This window comes from Guillardia theta (genome assembly GCF_000315625.1).
Source record: "Guillardia theta CCMP2712 unplaced genomic scaffold GUITHscaffold_2, whole genome shotgun sequence".
Taxonomy (NCBI): domain Eukaryota; class Cryptophyceae; order Pyrenomonadales; family Geminigeraceae; genus Guillardia; species Guillardia theta.
The window spans coordinates 224,711-238,697 of record NW_005434672.1 but is presented as its reverse complement, the minus strand read 5'-3'; the positions used below and the strand labels follow the sequence as shown (position 1 = coordinate 238,697).

General features: G+C 51.6%; 5 protein-coding genes across 5 annotated transcripts in view; 3 read left to right on the top strand and 2 right to left on the bottom strand.

Annotated features, from left to right (window-relative positions):
• The first annotated feature begins 2,168 nt into the window (after positions 1–2,168).
• GUITHDRAFT_149847 (hypothetical protein) lies at positions 2,169–3,029 on the top strand. Its single transcript, XM_005841669.1, has one exon. It carries the CDS (start codon positions 2,438–2,440, stop codon positions 2,954–2,956), a length of 519 nt encoding a protein of 172 aa, XP_005841726.1. The 5' UTR covers positions 2,169–2,437; the 3' UTR covers positions 2,957–3,029.
• Positions 3,030–3,180: 151 nt separating this feature from the next.
• GUITHDRAFT_131773 (hypothetical protein) lies at positions 3,181–3,724 on the bottom strand (the record flags this gene model as incomplete). Its single annotated transcript, XM_005841668.1, has 3 exons — positions 3,181–3,299; positions 3,357–3,477; positions 3,530–3,724. The coding sequence occupies 3 exons, from the start codon at positions 3,722–3,724 to the stop codon at positions 3,181–3,183; spliced, it is 435 nt and encodes a 144-aa protein (XP_005841725.1).
• A 2,596-nt stretch (positions 3,725–6,320) lies between these two features.
• On the top strand, positions 6,321–10,860 carry GUITHDRAFT_99399 (hypothetical protein; the record flags this gene model as incomplete). The annotated part of the gene is made up of 10 exons (XM_005841667.1): positions 6,321–7,474; positions 7,634–7,939; positions 8,093–8,335; positions 8,515–9,445; positions 9,769–9,961; positions 10,011–10,105; positions 10,162–10,268; positions 10,318–10,369; positions 10,504–10,556; positions 10,716–10,860. The coding sequence occupies 10 exons, from the start codon at positions 6,321–6,323 to the stop codon at positions 10,858–10,860; spliced, it is 3,279 nt and encodes a 1,092-aa protein (XP_005841724.1).
• Positions 10,861–10,892: 32 nt separating this feature from the next.
• On the bottom strand, positions 10,893–11,714 carry GUITHDRAFT_99398 (hypothetical protein; the record flags this gene model as incomplete). The annotated part of the gene is made up of 5 exons (XM_005841666.1): positions 10,893–10,933; positions 10,981–11,028; positions 11,072–11,147; positions 11,194–11,427; positions 11,475–11,714. The coding sequence occupies 5 exons, from the start codon at positions 11,712–11,714 to the stop codon at positions 10,893–10,895; spliced, it is 639 nt and encodes a 212-aa protein (XP_005841723.1).
• Positions 11,715–12,819: 1,105 nt separating this feature from the next.
• Positions 12,820–13,987, top strand: part of GUITHDRAFT_131771 (hypothetical protein) — a gene marked incomplete at both ends in the record, with an annotated part of 2,637 nt that continues 1,469 nt past the window's right edge. The window contains 7 exons of the mRNA XM_005841665.1: positions 12,820–12,872; positions 12,916–13,021; positions 13,070–13,149; positions 13,200–13,236; positions 13,273–13,330; positions 13,384–13,704; positions 13,825–13,925. Of these exons, the coding sequence (XP_005841722.1) occupies positions 12,820–12,872; positions 12,916–13,021; positions 13,070–13,149; positions 13,200–13,236; positions 13,273–13,330; positions 13,384–13,704; positions 13,825–13,925 (756 nt within the window). The remainder of the gene's footprint in view (positions 12,873–12,915; positions 13,022–13,069; positions 13,150–13,199; positions 13,237–13,272; positions 13,331–13,383; positions 13,705–13,824; positions 13,926–13,987) is intronic.

Below are 13,987 nucleotides of genomic sequence, written 5' to 3'. Positions count from 1 at the left end.
GTGACCGTCAGGCCCGGCTGGCAGCCTCCGTCCGTCCGATCATGATCCGATCATGATCCGGCCCGCCGGCCCGCCGGGCCGGCGGGCCCGGCGCGGCTCAAGATCAGGCTCCACGCGGCCGCGGGCTGGGGCCGTCACGGCGTGGTACTGAGCCCGCTCAGTACCCGGCATACCACAGCCAACACTGCCGCAGTGCGGCCAGTCACTGTCGGTCTTCAAGCCCGGCCTGGTCTGACGCCGGGGCCCCGCGAGCCCGGCCGCGCAGACTCCGGGCGGCTACCGGGGCGGGAGTAGAACGGATTTAAGGAGAGAGGAGGAGAGGAGAAGAGGAGGAGGGGAGGAAAGAGGACAACAAACTGAAGGCGAGAACAGGAAAGGAGAAGAGAGGAGGAGATGAAATGATCTTTACACGTTCTCACCCGCCTTCTCATCTTCCTGCCACTGACTTTCTCGCCCGTTCGCCTCCTGCTCATTGCTCAGGACCGAAATATTCGCCTCTTCATGGCTGTCTGCTGAGGAAACATCCCCTTCCACTCAAAAGTCTACACAGCAATCTGGCACATTCTGCTTGTTTGCTCGAACTTCCACAAGAACCTATCTTGCTATCTTGCTACCTATCTTGCTACCTATCTTGCTACCAAACACACCCAAATCTGTGCAGCGAACATCTCAAACCCGGGACAGGATGTTTCAACAGCAAGTGAATTAAAGATTTCATGACACTCGGCTCAACACGTTATGAACAAAAACCTCTCATAACAATCAAAACACGCGCTGAAGGTAGAAGCGTTTGTACGATTGACCCCTGGCATTCAAAGCATTCATCATCCCCATGAACTTGTGCACAAACCAACATGCTCCCCACCCTTCCCATTTCAATTCTGCCATCCTTTCGCTCCTAACATGCTCCCCCATGCCTCTTCTATCGTTTGCAATGAACAAAGAACAGCTATTGCACATCCTCACTCCAACTGGGACTGATGCTGACAGTCGTATCGCATGTGAAGGCAACTTTGATCCCTGCACTCAACCTCTCATCGTCTCTTCTGAGTTTTCACAATCATGCGGCTGAACTTGAAGGTTGTAGAACTTGGAGAACAGCTCCCAAAAGCTCCGAGTGAACTCTCCGAGCTCAATCTCTACTAATAGTCTGACAGCCTGACAGTGAAAGTATGATAGCAGAGAACTGGAAGGAGCCGCAGGCTGTGGATCCGAGAGGAGCAACCGGCGTGGCGTGACATGACAGCTTGCAACTTGACTGGACTCGGGCAGACTGCCGGGAGGTCAACTTGTACCTCATAACTGGCACGGTCCGATCCGAGGCTCGAGACTGCGGATCACCAGATGATCATCCGACCGTGTCGCGGCTGCGTCCGAGAGCCTGCCTGTGGGGAGCAGAGCATCCGATGATCTCGGAGTACGGCATTCGGCGGCCTATCGGCGCAACTCGCAGAGTAGCGTACCGTACGGTAGTACCAGTAGGCCGGGCCCGGCCCTGGGGCGTAGGCGGTCTGGTGGCCGGTGGGCTTCGGAGCGGCTCCGAGGCTCGGCGACTGGTCCGATCGGCTCCAGCCGGCAGGGCCCCGGGCCGGGCCCCGGACCGTACCGGCCGCCGGGCGTCCGCCCGGGGATCGGACTCCGGCCGCCCCGGCTCTTTAGAGTATTAAAAAGGGCTTACCTATTGATTCTTAACTTATCTTTGAGTAAAATTCACTACTGCCAGTAGTTCATTTGGACATGCCCGGCCCGGGTGTATCGTACCCAGGAGGAAAATGACAAGGACCGGTACTGTGTCCACCTTTACGTCTCAATGTACCCCTTTGTCTTCATCACCCACCCTCAAAATATCCTTTTTCAACCCATAGGACCCCGTACACAAAGTATGATATCCACCCCAAAAATATTGTTTCCTTCTGCACCTGGGTACTGTTGTCTACCCCACCCCATCCAATCGATTCAAAGAGCTTTTTTTGTACCGTGCTGTGAGAGGAGATGATGTGAGGTAGGGGTGGGGTCCTTGTACAAACTCTTAGAAAGCATGTGACCTGCTTGGTACTCCGGTATGAAAGGGTGGGGTAGTAGAATGGGAAAAAGGGGGTCAAAAAGGAGACCAACAAGAAGGAATCGGGGAACGGTTTTTCCAAGAGGGGTGGGTGGTTGGCCCCAATAGGCCGTTTATGCCGACAGCAAGGGCGGGGATCGTGGAAGCAAGGCTCAGCACGATCTGAGTAGGGAGAGAGAACATTCAGAAGTGAAGATCAAGATTAGAAGACAACAAAGGAGTGTTGTCTATTTGAGGATAAGGAAGGGATTGAAACCCTAGGCGAGAGAGAGGGGGAGAAAGTGAGTTTGTTGGATCCGCTGCCACGGGAAGTTCACTTCTGGAAGGCTAGCACGTGGGTAAGAGCACTGTTTGTTACAGTATTACGAAACCCAGATGTCTTCTCCGAACCTTGATGTTGAGAGAAGCCCTTCGGAATGGGAAAAGCTATTTCTGCAAGAGCGCGAAGAAGTGATGTTTGATCAGGCGGAGTATGAGTTCGAGGACGATGGAAACGTCGAAAAAGTAATCTGGAACAGAAAACTGTCTCTTGACCAAGATATTATGGAGCTGATGATGGCTTTTGAGTCTGCAAAACTTGACGGCTTCATCACTGTCACCAACGGAAGCTATGAAGAAAGTCTTTCCCCTGCCATCAGTAACGACGCAACTTCGTGCAGCGAAGATTTTCTCTCGCCTTTGCGCCTGCTCAATAGGAGGAGAAGTCTACATGGTCGATCCCCAAGGCAAAATAGAGCCTTGTCACTTTCTCTTCCACTTTACCTGGGGGCTTCAGAGGGGTCTTCGTACACCTCTCCTCTCATTGCTGAAATCCGGAAGGAGGAGTCGCCTTTCAACATTTACAGGAAGTCGCCTGTTTCCAGAAAGTCTCTTCCTGCAGTTTTGGAATTCTGAGGCGAAAGTTTGCTACAGGAGCATTTCTAGTCAAGCTCACAGAATTGTTTTCCATCCATAGAAATTGTCTCTTAGGTGACCTTGTGCTGCAAGATTTTCCAACCACCTACGATAGTAAATAAACTTATAAATATCAGATAGAAGAGATCAAGCTCTACACAATAAACGTTTGCTCAACATTATGTATTATCCCCCTCGTCAAGATCTTCATATCATCCAGCAGGTCATTGCAGCAATGGAAGTTTCTTCAGCAAGGGACCGATGGTAGATTTCGGGTATGGCAGTGTTGCTAATGCTGTTGGAGTGTCTTCTGGCTGCTCAACCCAGATGCAGTGAAGCAATCCTGTCACACTGGGTAAGATTATGCGCAACACTCGCGTGAAACGATGAGTTGAGATACCTGCCTCTTCCAATCTGCCTGCAAACTTCTCCAGCTGCTTCCTGTCCTTCACGCCAAGAACCACCTTGTGCATTGAGTTGATTTGACCGCAATAGTCGATCACATTTTGATGTTCTTTGTACTATTCAAACCGTGTCAATCATTCCGGTTAAGTGTAAGAAAGTTTGGTTTACCTCCCACAGGGCCTTTGTCACAGCATGGCAGCCCTGAGCCACAACGCTCCCTGCAGGCCACGGCAGGTCTTTCCGTATCAAGACATACTGCACGAGATAGTCCCCATTGGCTTCTTGCTTCGGAGCTTCTCCGGGGCTCACTTCATCTGAAGCCCCTCCACGCAATGCAGTGCGGAAGGACTTGGATGTAGTCATGGTTGGGAATGGAGCGACAAGATTTCTTGTCACAACTGGGCAAGGGCTGATATGGGGGGCAATCGAGAAGCCTTGGGAGCTTCTGCTCGACAAAACAAGGAAAAACGTAGCTCGCAAAAGGATGGGTTGTATCAGTTCTCTGGAGCACAACATCGTGTTGGATCGTCCTCGCGCGTTTGAGGTACACTGCTGGGGGGATTCTAGGCAGGCACCTGGGGGGAATCCAGGCAGGCACCTCGAAAGCAGGGAGATTGGATTTCAAGCTCAGATCCACTTTTTTGCTCCAGCTCGAAGATCTCTTGGACACCTTCACGCAAGACTATAATATGATGGCATGATTTCCAATTAATCTATGCCGAATGAGCACCTAGCATGAAGACGCCTCTTGCACGAGTGACTGGCAATGAAACCATCTCTTGCAATCTCCTCGTCTTCTCACCATGGCATCAGGAAGTACCTCGACAGCTGGATCCTGGCCCGTTCCTCTCAGTATGGCCTCCAACTTTCAGTGCCGAAAAAAATAAGCAATATTTTTTCAGTAGTTCTCACAAGCCGCCCTCATCAGCTTTCTGCTGCCTTCTACCGGGACAGCAATCGAAACATGGCGATGAGAGGAACACACGCCTGGAAGTGTGGAAGGCGAGGTTCTCGAAGTAATCCTCTGACAAGAAGCAGTCGGAAAGACTCTCTTGTTGGCACTGATCATCTACTGGTCAACAAGCTACTGCAGGACACGACTGACTCGTTACTCGCTGCCTGTAGGTTCCAACCTGCGAATCTGCAGGAACATGTTGATGGGCCGAGCAGAAGAGACCCCAGTCCTGAAACAAATCTACTGCAGCTTATTTCTATGATTGTCTATGTGTTCCTTGACAAATTTACTCAAGACAACCTTCTTTCCCCAGAACTTGCAATCAACATTCACCAGACAGCGCACTAGTGCCTGTGTACCAATCACACTGAAAAAGTTATGCAACCGATCAAGTTTGCATTTATTCTGCCCTCCTCTTTATACAATTGCAGATATCATGCATCCAGAAACGATCCACTTCCGTTATGCGCACAAATCTGTTATCTAACCCCAGTGTGTAAAGTATCCCATCAGCTGTTCTTAGAAAATGCAGCGAGCACCATGCTTTTCAGTTTCCAAGCATGCCTTTCTGGCCTTTGCTTCGCGATGACCCTCCATGTCCAACTGAACATCATTGTCAGATTAACGAATCGCCAAAGGGACATCAAAAGAAGTTCATTCGAGGCCAGGAAGGAAAACAAGGGCAAGCGATACATGAAACATCAACCCCGAACATCGGCAACAGGATACAGAAAAACAAGAATGCATTGAATGTCCAGGGACACGAGGGTTTGATTTTGATAAAGAAGTGTTCACGGCAATACATGGGACCCCATGCTGGCTGCATCTGACAGACATTGAAGACCATGGGCGTACTCGAACTACATGCAGCAGGGACAATCTTAGCATCTCGGGGAGTGCAAGGAGCTCACAAGAGTGCTCTTCTGCTTGGATGTCATCTTGTCCGGGTTCATGTGCTGCATCCATGCCGGAATCCCCCGCACGTGGAGCTCAAGGCCATGCACAAGCTGCGTCAACATGGCGGTAGTGGCTTTTCCGATCGATGCCACCCCTACCCCCTCCACATGAGTACCACCCTTAACACAATTCACCTTTGGAACTCTAGATTTGGAGAATATGTAATCAGTTTCAATTTTGGTAAGAGGGTCAGGGTACTGTAATCATCTTCGAGATGAATGATTTAGTGGAATTTATAGGGGTAGGGGTACAGAAAATAATATTTCCAGGTGGGGTAGTGTTAAAAATTTCGATACTGATCAGGAGGGTAGACTGATATGACCGGGTGATGAGGGTGGGCGGCAGAGTGGCTAGCCGGCCGTGAACTTATCCAACCTAGGGGTGGTGTATGTACTTTCTAGGGGGTACCGTCATTTTTCAATTTTTCCGTTCCTCCATTGAACTGGTAGGGGTACTGACCCACGTGTGATTTTGCACGGCGAGGTGAGGAAAAAGGAGGGTACTTTTATTCTCTGTACCGGTGCTAATGATGATTCGGTTTTTGGGTAGGTGGTGTATTGTTGACTGCAAAAAATAGTGTGCGAGGGTAGCGGGGTGGTATCACGGGGCTCAATTGAAGAGGGCAGAAACATAACATCGTGATAATTTAGTTCCCTCATTAGTAATTGTACCCTGATTTTATAGGGCAGCAACACCCACCCCCCTTCATCAGATCTGATATGGTTACTGGGGTACAATACATGTCGTCAAAGTTTCGTAGTGGGTGGGGGTGGTGAAGAGTCAGAGTGGCTCTTCAGGAAACCCTGGGCGACCGCAACGTCCCAATGTAACGGACATGAAATCAATTGCGTTTTAACGGTATCGTTGCAGTGCACTAACGTTTGTTGACGTCGGGATGGCCCTTGGGAATGCTTGTCACAAGGGAGCCTGCAGGGATGGCGGAGAGGACGAGGAGGAGCGGCAGATGAAGAGATAGTTCCTTTCACTGAACATCTATCAGAGTTCCTCGAGTGTTCTGACGGCCTCGTCATATACAGCTAGAGGACGATGTCGAGCGAGTCGAAGGGAGCGGTGGACTCTACATGGTTCAGGCCTGGCACAGGGGAGATGTTCGATTTGAGCTCAGTGGCAAGGTCCGTGTATGATGAGGTGGGGAAGGAGTTCGATAGCATTCATGCGAGGAAGAAGGAGTTTCAGCGAACGAGCTACAGGATGTCAAGGGATCTCTTCCTGAGACTGATGAGCCTCTGCTTCCTTTCCGCCTTCGGATCATTGTTCTATCAGATCCAGGGGCTTCTGGGTAGCCATGGCATGATCCCTATCAGCCAGAATCAAGGAGGTCAGTCAGACTCGCCGCTTTCCTCGTTCGCACACCATTCTTCGTGGGTGGGAGACGCAGTCCTTGACCTGCTGTGCATCGCGGGAGTAGGATCCAGCGTGGCGGGAGTTGCTTTCTCTCCTAGCTTCTACTCTCTCTTCGGGTCTTGGCTCATCTACCTTGTTCTGTGCAGTGCAGGAGTGTCTCTGCTCTCCTATGATGCCGACAAGCTGCTGCTGGAGAGCGGGTTCGTGGCATGCCTGATGGCTCCGCTATGGATCAGGGAGAGGAGGAGGGACAGCGACAACGTGCTGCTCCTCCTCATCCGCTTCGTTCTGTTCAAGTTCCTCATCCTGTCTGCAATGAACAAAGTGACGTCGGGGTACAAAGAGTGGTTCGATCTTACCGCTATCGAGTTCTCCTTCGCAACCAACATCGTCCCGACCCCTGCTGTATGGTACCTGCAGCTTCTCCCGAGTTTCATGTTTCAGCTTGCTGCTGGTTTTCAGCTCATTGTGGAGCTTCTTCTTTCTTTCTTCATCTTCTCTCCTTTTAGCTCAGTCAGACATGCTAGCGTGCTGGCGATTCTCATCACGCAGCTTGCTACGGCTGTTTTCAGCAATGAAGGATTCTTCTTCATGTTGAAAGTCTGTCTCCTCGTACCCGTTGTGGACGACTCTCTATGGAGCGAGCTCCTGTCCAAGTCACGGTCAAGCAGTGCGGAATCTGCAGAAGAAACTCCGCTGATTGACTTTGCTCTGCCGTTCTATGGAACAGAAACTCCCAAAGCCGAGGAGGAGGAGGAGGAGGAGGAGAAGGAGAGGACTGGTTGGTTCGCGGGAGTCTTCAAGTTCTTTGATGGCATTGTTGAAATCGGAGACAGGTCCGCAATTTTGATTTGTTGACCAGTTGCACCTGATCTTTTTTTGCCTTGAGTATGATGTGACCTTGATACAGTGTGGACGTATGCCATGTGCACCTGTTGTTTGTGCTTATGTTTTGCTTTTGCTCGTTTTGTCATTGATCATGATTGTCTCTCCAGAATGAATGACAGCAAGTTTCTCCAACTACCCATCTTCTGGTCGCATGTCGCCTTCGTTCTAATCATTGTCCTGTTCTTCATGTTTCGTGTGGACTGGGACGGGGAAAGCAGCAAATCTTGGATCGTCATCAGCCCAACTGTCGAACAGATGATCACGTTTCTCAACGTTGTTGTTCCTGTTACGATGCTTGTCTTGCTGGTCGTCTACATCTTCCTCGCCCTCCACGATGTTCTCAAGGAAGGGATGGTGATCGTCGATCAGCTCAGTGATGGTCATGGGAAGAGACAGACGGTGACTGCGAGCCTGTGAGTTTGATTCTCCTCCTTTATATCAGTCTCTTGCTTCTCTGTCTTCATCTCTTGCGTTCCCCTTCCTCTGTCTTTCCCTTGCTATGTCTCCATACCCATCTCTGCCTTGCTCTCGTTGATGTCATCATTCTTACATCTACGGGTCATCAGGTCTCTGCTTGTTCGGGTTCTCATCTGCTTCATCGGCCTCCTCCTCATCTACGCCAACCGCGTGGCCATCGGGAGCGGGCTTGCTAGGTCAAACTCGACGTTTCTGACAGAGAGAACGGGGGCACAGGAGGCGACGGGTCTCGTCGCACCCAACGGCCTTCAAAGTCGCTATGAGGGGAAGAAGGAGGAGAAGGAAAAGCGATGGCCGGCTGTTACCCGAGCCCTGCATGATCGTCACCTTCCGTGAGCTTCTACTTCTCCTTTCCCTTCCCCCCCTTCCTTTATTGTCCTGTCCTTTCTCCTGCTTCCAAGTCGCTTTTCTTTCATGTCCCTCGTCTCGCATCGTTTGCATCTCTATCTCCCAAGTTTTTCTCGTTCGCCTCTTCCTCCCGTCCCTCCCTATTTCCTCATCTTGAGAGCAGGTGGGGGAAGATGTTTTCAGACGTGCAGAACTTGGAGGAGGCGATCGGGTCCAACCCGACGCTGCAGGAGGGGAAGGAGGAGGTAGAGGAAGCCTGGGGTCGGTCATGGGCCGGCATGGCTTTCCGTCTCCTACAGCCCTTGAGAATCGTCAACATTTACTGGGAGGGAAGAGGAGGAGGAGGAGGAGGAGGAGAGAAGGAGGGCAGAAAGGGAGGGAGCCGGACGGAGGTAGTCCTCGAGGTATCCAGCGATCCCGAGTGCGAGGGAGGAGCAGGTAATTGGACACAACTGGACGTTTATTACCAGGTTGGGAGGAGGGACAGACCCCCTGGCTGGTCGCTCTTTCTGCTTCCCCGGCTCGAGCTGAAGCTCCTGGAGCTGATCGAAGTTGGTGACTGGCGGGAGGCGTCGTGGCTGGTCAATCTCCTTGCTGCTATCCTTGCGGGGCAGAATGCCAACTTCTTCCGTTCGTCAATTTTCCCCCATGACTCGAAGTGTGTCAGAGCAAGCAAGGTCCAGCTAGTTCTCAGCTCCTCCAGGCCAGCTGCCGCCTACTGGGAGGAGGCACAACGATCGACTAAGGTGGAGAGCGACTGGTGGGAGGTTGAGGTCCAGGAGACCTTCGTCCCGATCGTTTCGCCTGCTATGCTCGCCTGCACTCCCTTCCCCAGCTGCTTGCCAGCGGCTGAAGACAGCTCCAGCACATCCTCGGGCAGAAGGAGGCTACTCGCTACTTCCGCCATGTCGCCTGCTGCCCCGTCAGCCCGGGCTCAGCTGGAGACCTCGAGGGGGGCAGACAAGTTGGGAGAAGCGCTAAGCTCGCTGGGGAAGCTGACCAGGAGCTTCACGTCCGGCATGCATGTGGGAGGGGAAGAAACTGATGCTACTCATCAAGCGCTTCTCCACACGTCGGCCCCTCGTGGCCGACGGGTTAGTGGAAGCAGACTGAAAGGAAACCGATGGCTTGGAACAGGCTCAAGCACCAGCATTCCTCAGATGTGGAAGCTTGTCTCCTCCTCCTCCTCCTCCTCCTCCTCCTCCTCCTCATCATCATCATCATCATCATCATCATCATCATCATCATCCTCTAGCTCCAGCTCCAGACGTGTCAGGACAGGAAAGCTCGCTGGAGTTGCGACGGCGGAGCATATTGTACAAGATGAGCTTTACTATACTTGGGGAACAGGACTTGTAAGTTTTCTCCCTCTTTCCCTCTCCGATCACCGGCAGCTCATGCTGTGCCGTCCTTTCAGGTCCCTTCGTTTCTGCGAGGAGATGCCATGGTCGTGGTGGTGCTGCTGCTGGCAGCCTGGATCTTTGTCAAGCTTTCCTCTTTTATCGACTGGGAAGAAGTTGTTGATGCTCTCGTTGACAAGCAATCAAGAGACCTGGGCTTCTCCTTCGCTGCCCTCAGCCTGGTCGCTGTAATCTCCCTGATCATGGCCGGTGATGCTCTTGCTCGCCCGTGTTGACCTTCATCTGACAACTATGACAGAGCTTTGGTCCTTGTACCCTCTCGCCATCTTCATCGTGGCAGCGGCAGGCTGCGTCGTCTCAATCTACCTACACGAGGTGGATCGACAAGTGGAGGTGACGATAGCGTTGGACTTGTCGTCCTCCTACTGACACAGGACCTCCTTGATCAGTTCTACGGAGAAAGTTATCAAGCTGCCTGTGACATCTCCAACACCGTCTCCTGCTCTTCGTCCGTGAAGAAAGGATCCAACTCCATGTTCTTGGGCATTACTAACAGGTTCAGCCCTCGTTGTTGCTCCAAGTACTTGTTGATACCATTCCTGCAGCTCTGCTGGGATCGTCTACTATCTCGTCGTCGCTTTTTGCGTGCTCATCAAAGTAAGTTAGCACGTCCAACTGCCTGCAAGCTCTCAGCCAGATTTTCTGGCCTTTCCTTCTGACCTTCTTTGCTTTACATGCTTTTCCTACCTCTATTTGCAATGGGAAAGTATCTGAGAGTTTTTTGTTTGCAGATCTTTACCGACCAATACTGGCCGATAGTGCTTGCTTTCATTCTCACGGCCATGTACGTTGCTTCTTCTACCTCCCATTCCCCTCCCTCGACGGATTCCAACCCTTTCTTTCCTCTCGATCACTTCTCTTCTTGTGTTCCAATCCCTCCACCCTTTTCTTTCTCTCTCTTGTTCTCTATTTTTTCTTGAAGCTGACTGCTTTTTTTTCACAGAGGAGTTGTGTACTCGCTTTACTTGCTCTACTTCTCTCTCTCCGTTCTGCGCGTGCTATGCCCTCTATGTGCCTACGTCCACATCTTCAACTTCATATTGTTTTGGATCATGGTAGACTTCGCGGAGGAATTAAGGTGGCAATGAACCATGTAGCAACAAGAGTTCGTCTGTCGTCCTTAGAACGGAATGTCATCATCCCATGCAACATTCTTGGATCCTGGCAGTACCGACATCACACATAGCACTTCAACGCGCTCACTTCACCTTGGTCGAACGTCTTTGACTTCGGACGCGACTGGGTCATGCGTGGTTCTGCGACAATGAGCTCTGAAGCAACTCTACCAGGCAGTTTCACCTTCAGGAGCATCCCATTCCATCTCAGCGGGGTCAAGCTCATACGCAGAGCCTGTCAGTTTCTCTATTCTCCACGCCTGTCAAAGGAGCCGCGTCATGCAGGTTATGACAAGTCTTGCCTACCTGCAGGTTGGTAAAGTAACGCCCTTGCCACTGGCTGCCCCTGATGTTGAAGCTCACCCTGACCTTGTCGTCGACTTGGTACTGATCAATGAGAGAGCACTTGTCCTTTACAAGCTCGAACTTGACATCTTGTGGATACATCTCTTCTGTCTTCACTACAAACTCTCGCTTCATGAACCCGCTGTCAAACGTCATGGGCTGATTTATCAAGACTATCGTCCCCTCAATCTCAAACTGCAAGGACGTTTTTTAACTTCTGATAGCATGGGATCAATCTTCACCTTGTTATTCATCTGCAACTTGGAAAGTTTCAAATGCGATCGCATCCCGGGACATGGGACGGTTCGATCCAGCAAGTACTGACCCCCCAAGACAGAACCACGAGCACGAGCAAGAGGAGACGGGGGCTTGACCACTTGTCTTCGTGCTATTCCTGCTGCTCCTGCTCCTCCGCCTGGCATGAACCCTGAGGCCTCGCCCGCCAGCATCGCTAGCACCGCCACTATCCACCCTGCTGCCATTAGATCCGCCCTATCTCGACCTCACCCTACCCTACCTACCTAGCACTAAATAACCCCCACACATGCCCTACCGTGGCGAACAGAATGCACATGTCTTACCACCACCCATTTTAACCAGAAAACCACCGGTACTCGTCTTATTGTACATGGATGCAGGTGGTACCACCCCACCTGATCTTGAACGGCAACACAGTAGGAAGGGGTGGATACAGGGAGGGTGGTAAATGGTCTTGGTGGGGTCATGAAATTGGGAAAACACGGGGGTACTCTCGAAGTCATTCCCATGTGGGTAGGGTTATAGTTCAGATAGTAAAATTAAGATACGCACGCAGGGAGGAGCAGGGGTGTCGTTTAGGGTAGGTCATTGGGCGAATCTCTTCATCAAGTAGGGGTTATATTCCCTAACAAGACTTGGGAATGAGGAGGGTGGGCTGTTCACCGACTATACGGGGTGTGATATGTGCTAAATTGCTTACCCGTATGGTAATTACATGCGATGCAGACGTGGAGGGGGCGAAGACAGGAGGAAATGGCAGGGAGGGAGCAGGGGGAAGTGGGGGGGGGGGGGTTGTGGGAGAGGGGAGAGGAAGAGGAAGAGGAGAAGAGAAGCGATGGAGAAGATGGAGAGATTCGGGGAGGCTCATGAAAAAAGAGTGTGATTGAATTGAAAACCTGTCCTCTACCAACAGGATGAAGGGGTTGTACGGCATGATGCAGGGAGGGAGGGGGGTTCTTGAAACATGCGGGGGCATGATTCCATGGAAATAAAAGAACATGCTGTAGGCAGTAGATCCTTTCGAGGAGAATATGATGCGTTGTTTGGGTGGAGGATCATTTCATGGAACAAGGGTTGTAACAATGTGCTTGTTGAGGCAAGGGGAGAAGGGGAGATGAGATGTACCTTTTGCTATCATTGGCAGGCCACGTGGAATGAAACGAATATCAATGGAACGTTCTAATCTCGATTCCTCAGATTGTTGCTGGGGACAGGCGTCAAGTCTGAGATCAAGATTTGAATGCTGTGATACTCCTTGTAACCTGGTGACCTGGTGAGCGAGGACAGGTTGCAAGCTCTGAAACATGACGCGAGTTTCTTGGCAGAAAGATGAGGACTCGGAAGAGCAACGGAGTCTCGTCGGATGATCTGACGTTGGACAAGTAGCTTCATGCGAAATGTTCCCCACACTGACATCGATGACAGTCTGCCGCTGGGTTGGAAGCATAGAGAAGGCGAGGAGGGGAACATGATCTACACAACGAATGATGGTATCAGACTGAGCACGGAGGAAGAGGCAAGAAGATACCTCGTGCGTCTCGTTGGGTCTGGCGGGGGTGCTCGTTGACGGCTGGAGCAGGAGGAGAAGAAGATGAAGGAGGAGGATCAGACTTTGATCCTCGAGAATCTTGTCTGGAAAGTCGATCGCAGGCGGAAACAGTGCGAGCGTGTCTTGTTTCTGCTCGAGCTATGCTGACGGTTGATGGAAGGAGGGTGAGCGAGAACGGAGGAAGCAAGAAATACCAGGTAGGCTTCTGTCGATGATGTCGTTGGAACCTACAGGTTGACATCTTGTTGAAGTTGCGGCACAGCGATGGGAAAGACGAGGCCTCTGAGATGGGTATGAGGAGGTTTGTCCAATAGCGAAGCTGTTGTTTGACGCTCAGGGAGCAGGAAAGAGCGCCACAAGCAGCAAGGCCAAGGCAGTTATCCCTTCCTACCTTCGCTCGCGCTTCGGGGACAAGGGCTCGGCGTACAAAGACGTGGCTCCGTCTCGATCCATTGAGTTTCTTTCTCCTCATCGGAAGGCCAAACGGCAGGAGGAGGACGACGAGGATGACGATGAGGAGAAGGAGGAGGAGGAGACGACATCTCAGAGTCGGAACGCGTCGGACCACGACGAGAACAAGTGCGAGGAGAAGACCCCAAGGAAAAGGACCAGGGATTGGCATAGCTCCTGTGATAACAACGGGTTTTTTTTGGGGGAAGGGTCCCGTAAGCAGAGAAAGAAAGGTTCGAGGAGGAGAAGAGGAGGAGCGGGATAAGAATTTTGGGGGGGGGGGGGGGGCGGGGGTTGGAAGAGAGGTGCGAGGTGTCTGATATCGTTTTCACTAGGATCCCCGCAACTGGATGACCTCCGAGCTTTTGTGATGGATCGCAAGTCATACTGGGGGGACGAGATTGCTTTGCGAGTGTTTGCGGACAGATTCAAGATTGTCGTTTGTGTTGTGCTTCAAGCAGAAGAAAGACTGCAGGAATGTGGAAGAGAGGCATTACA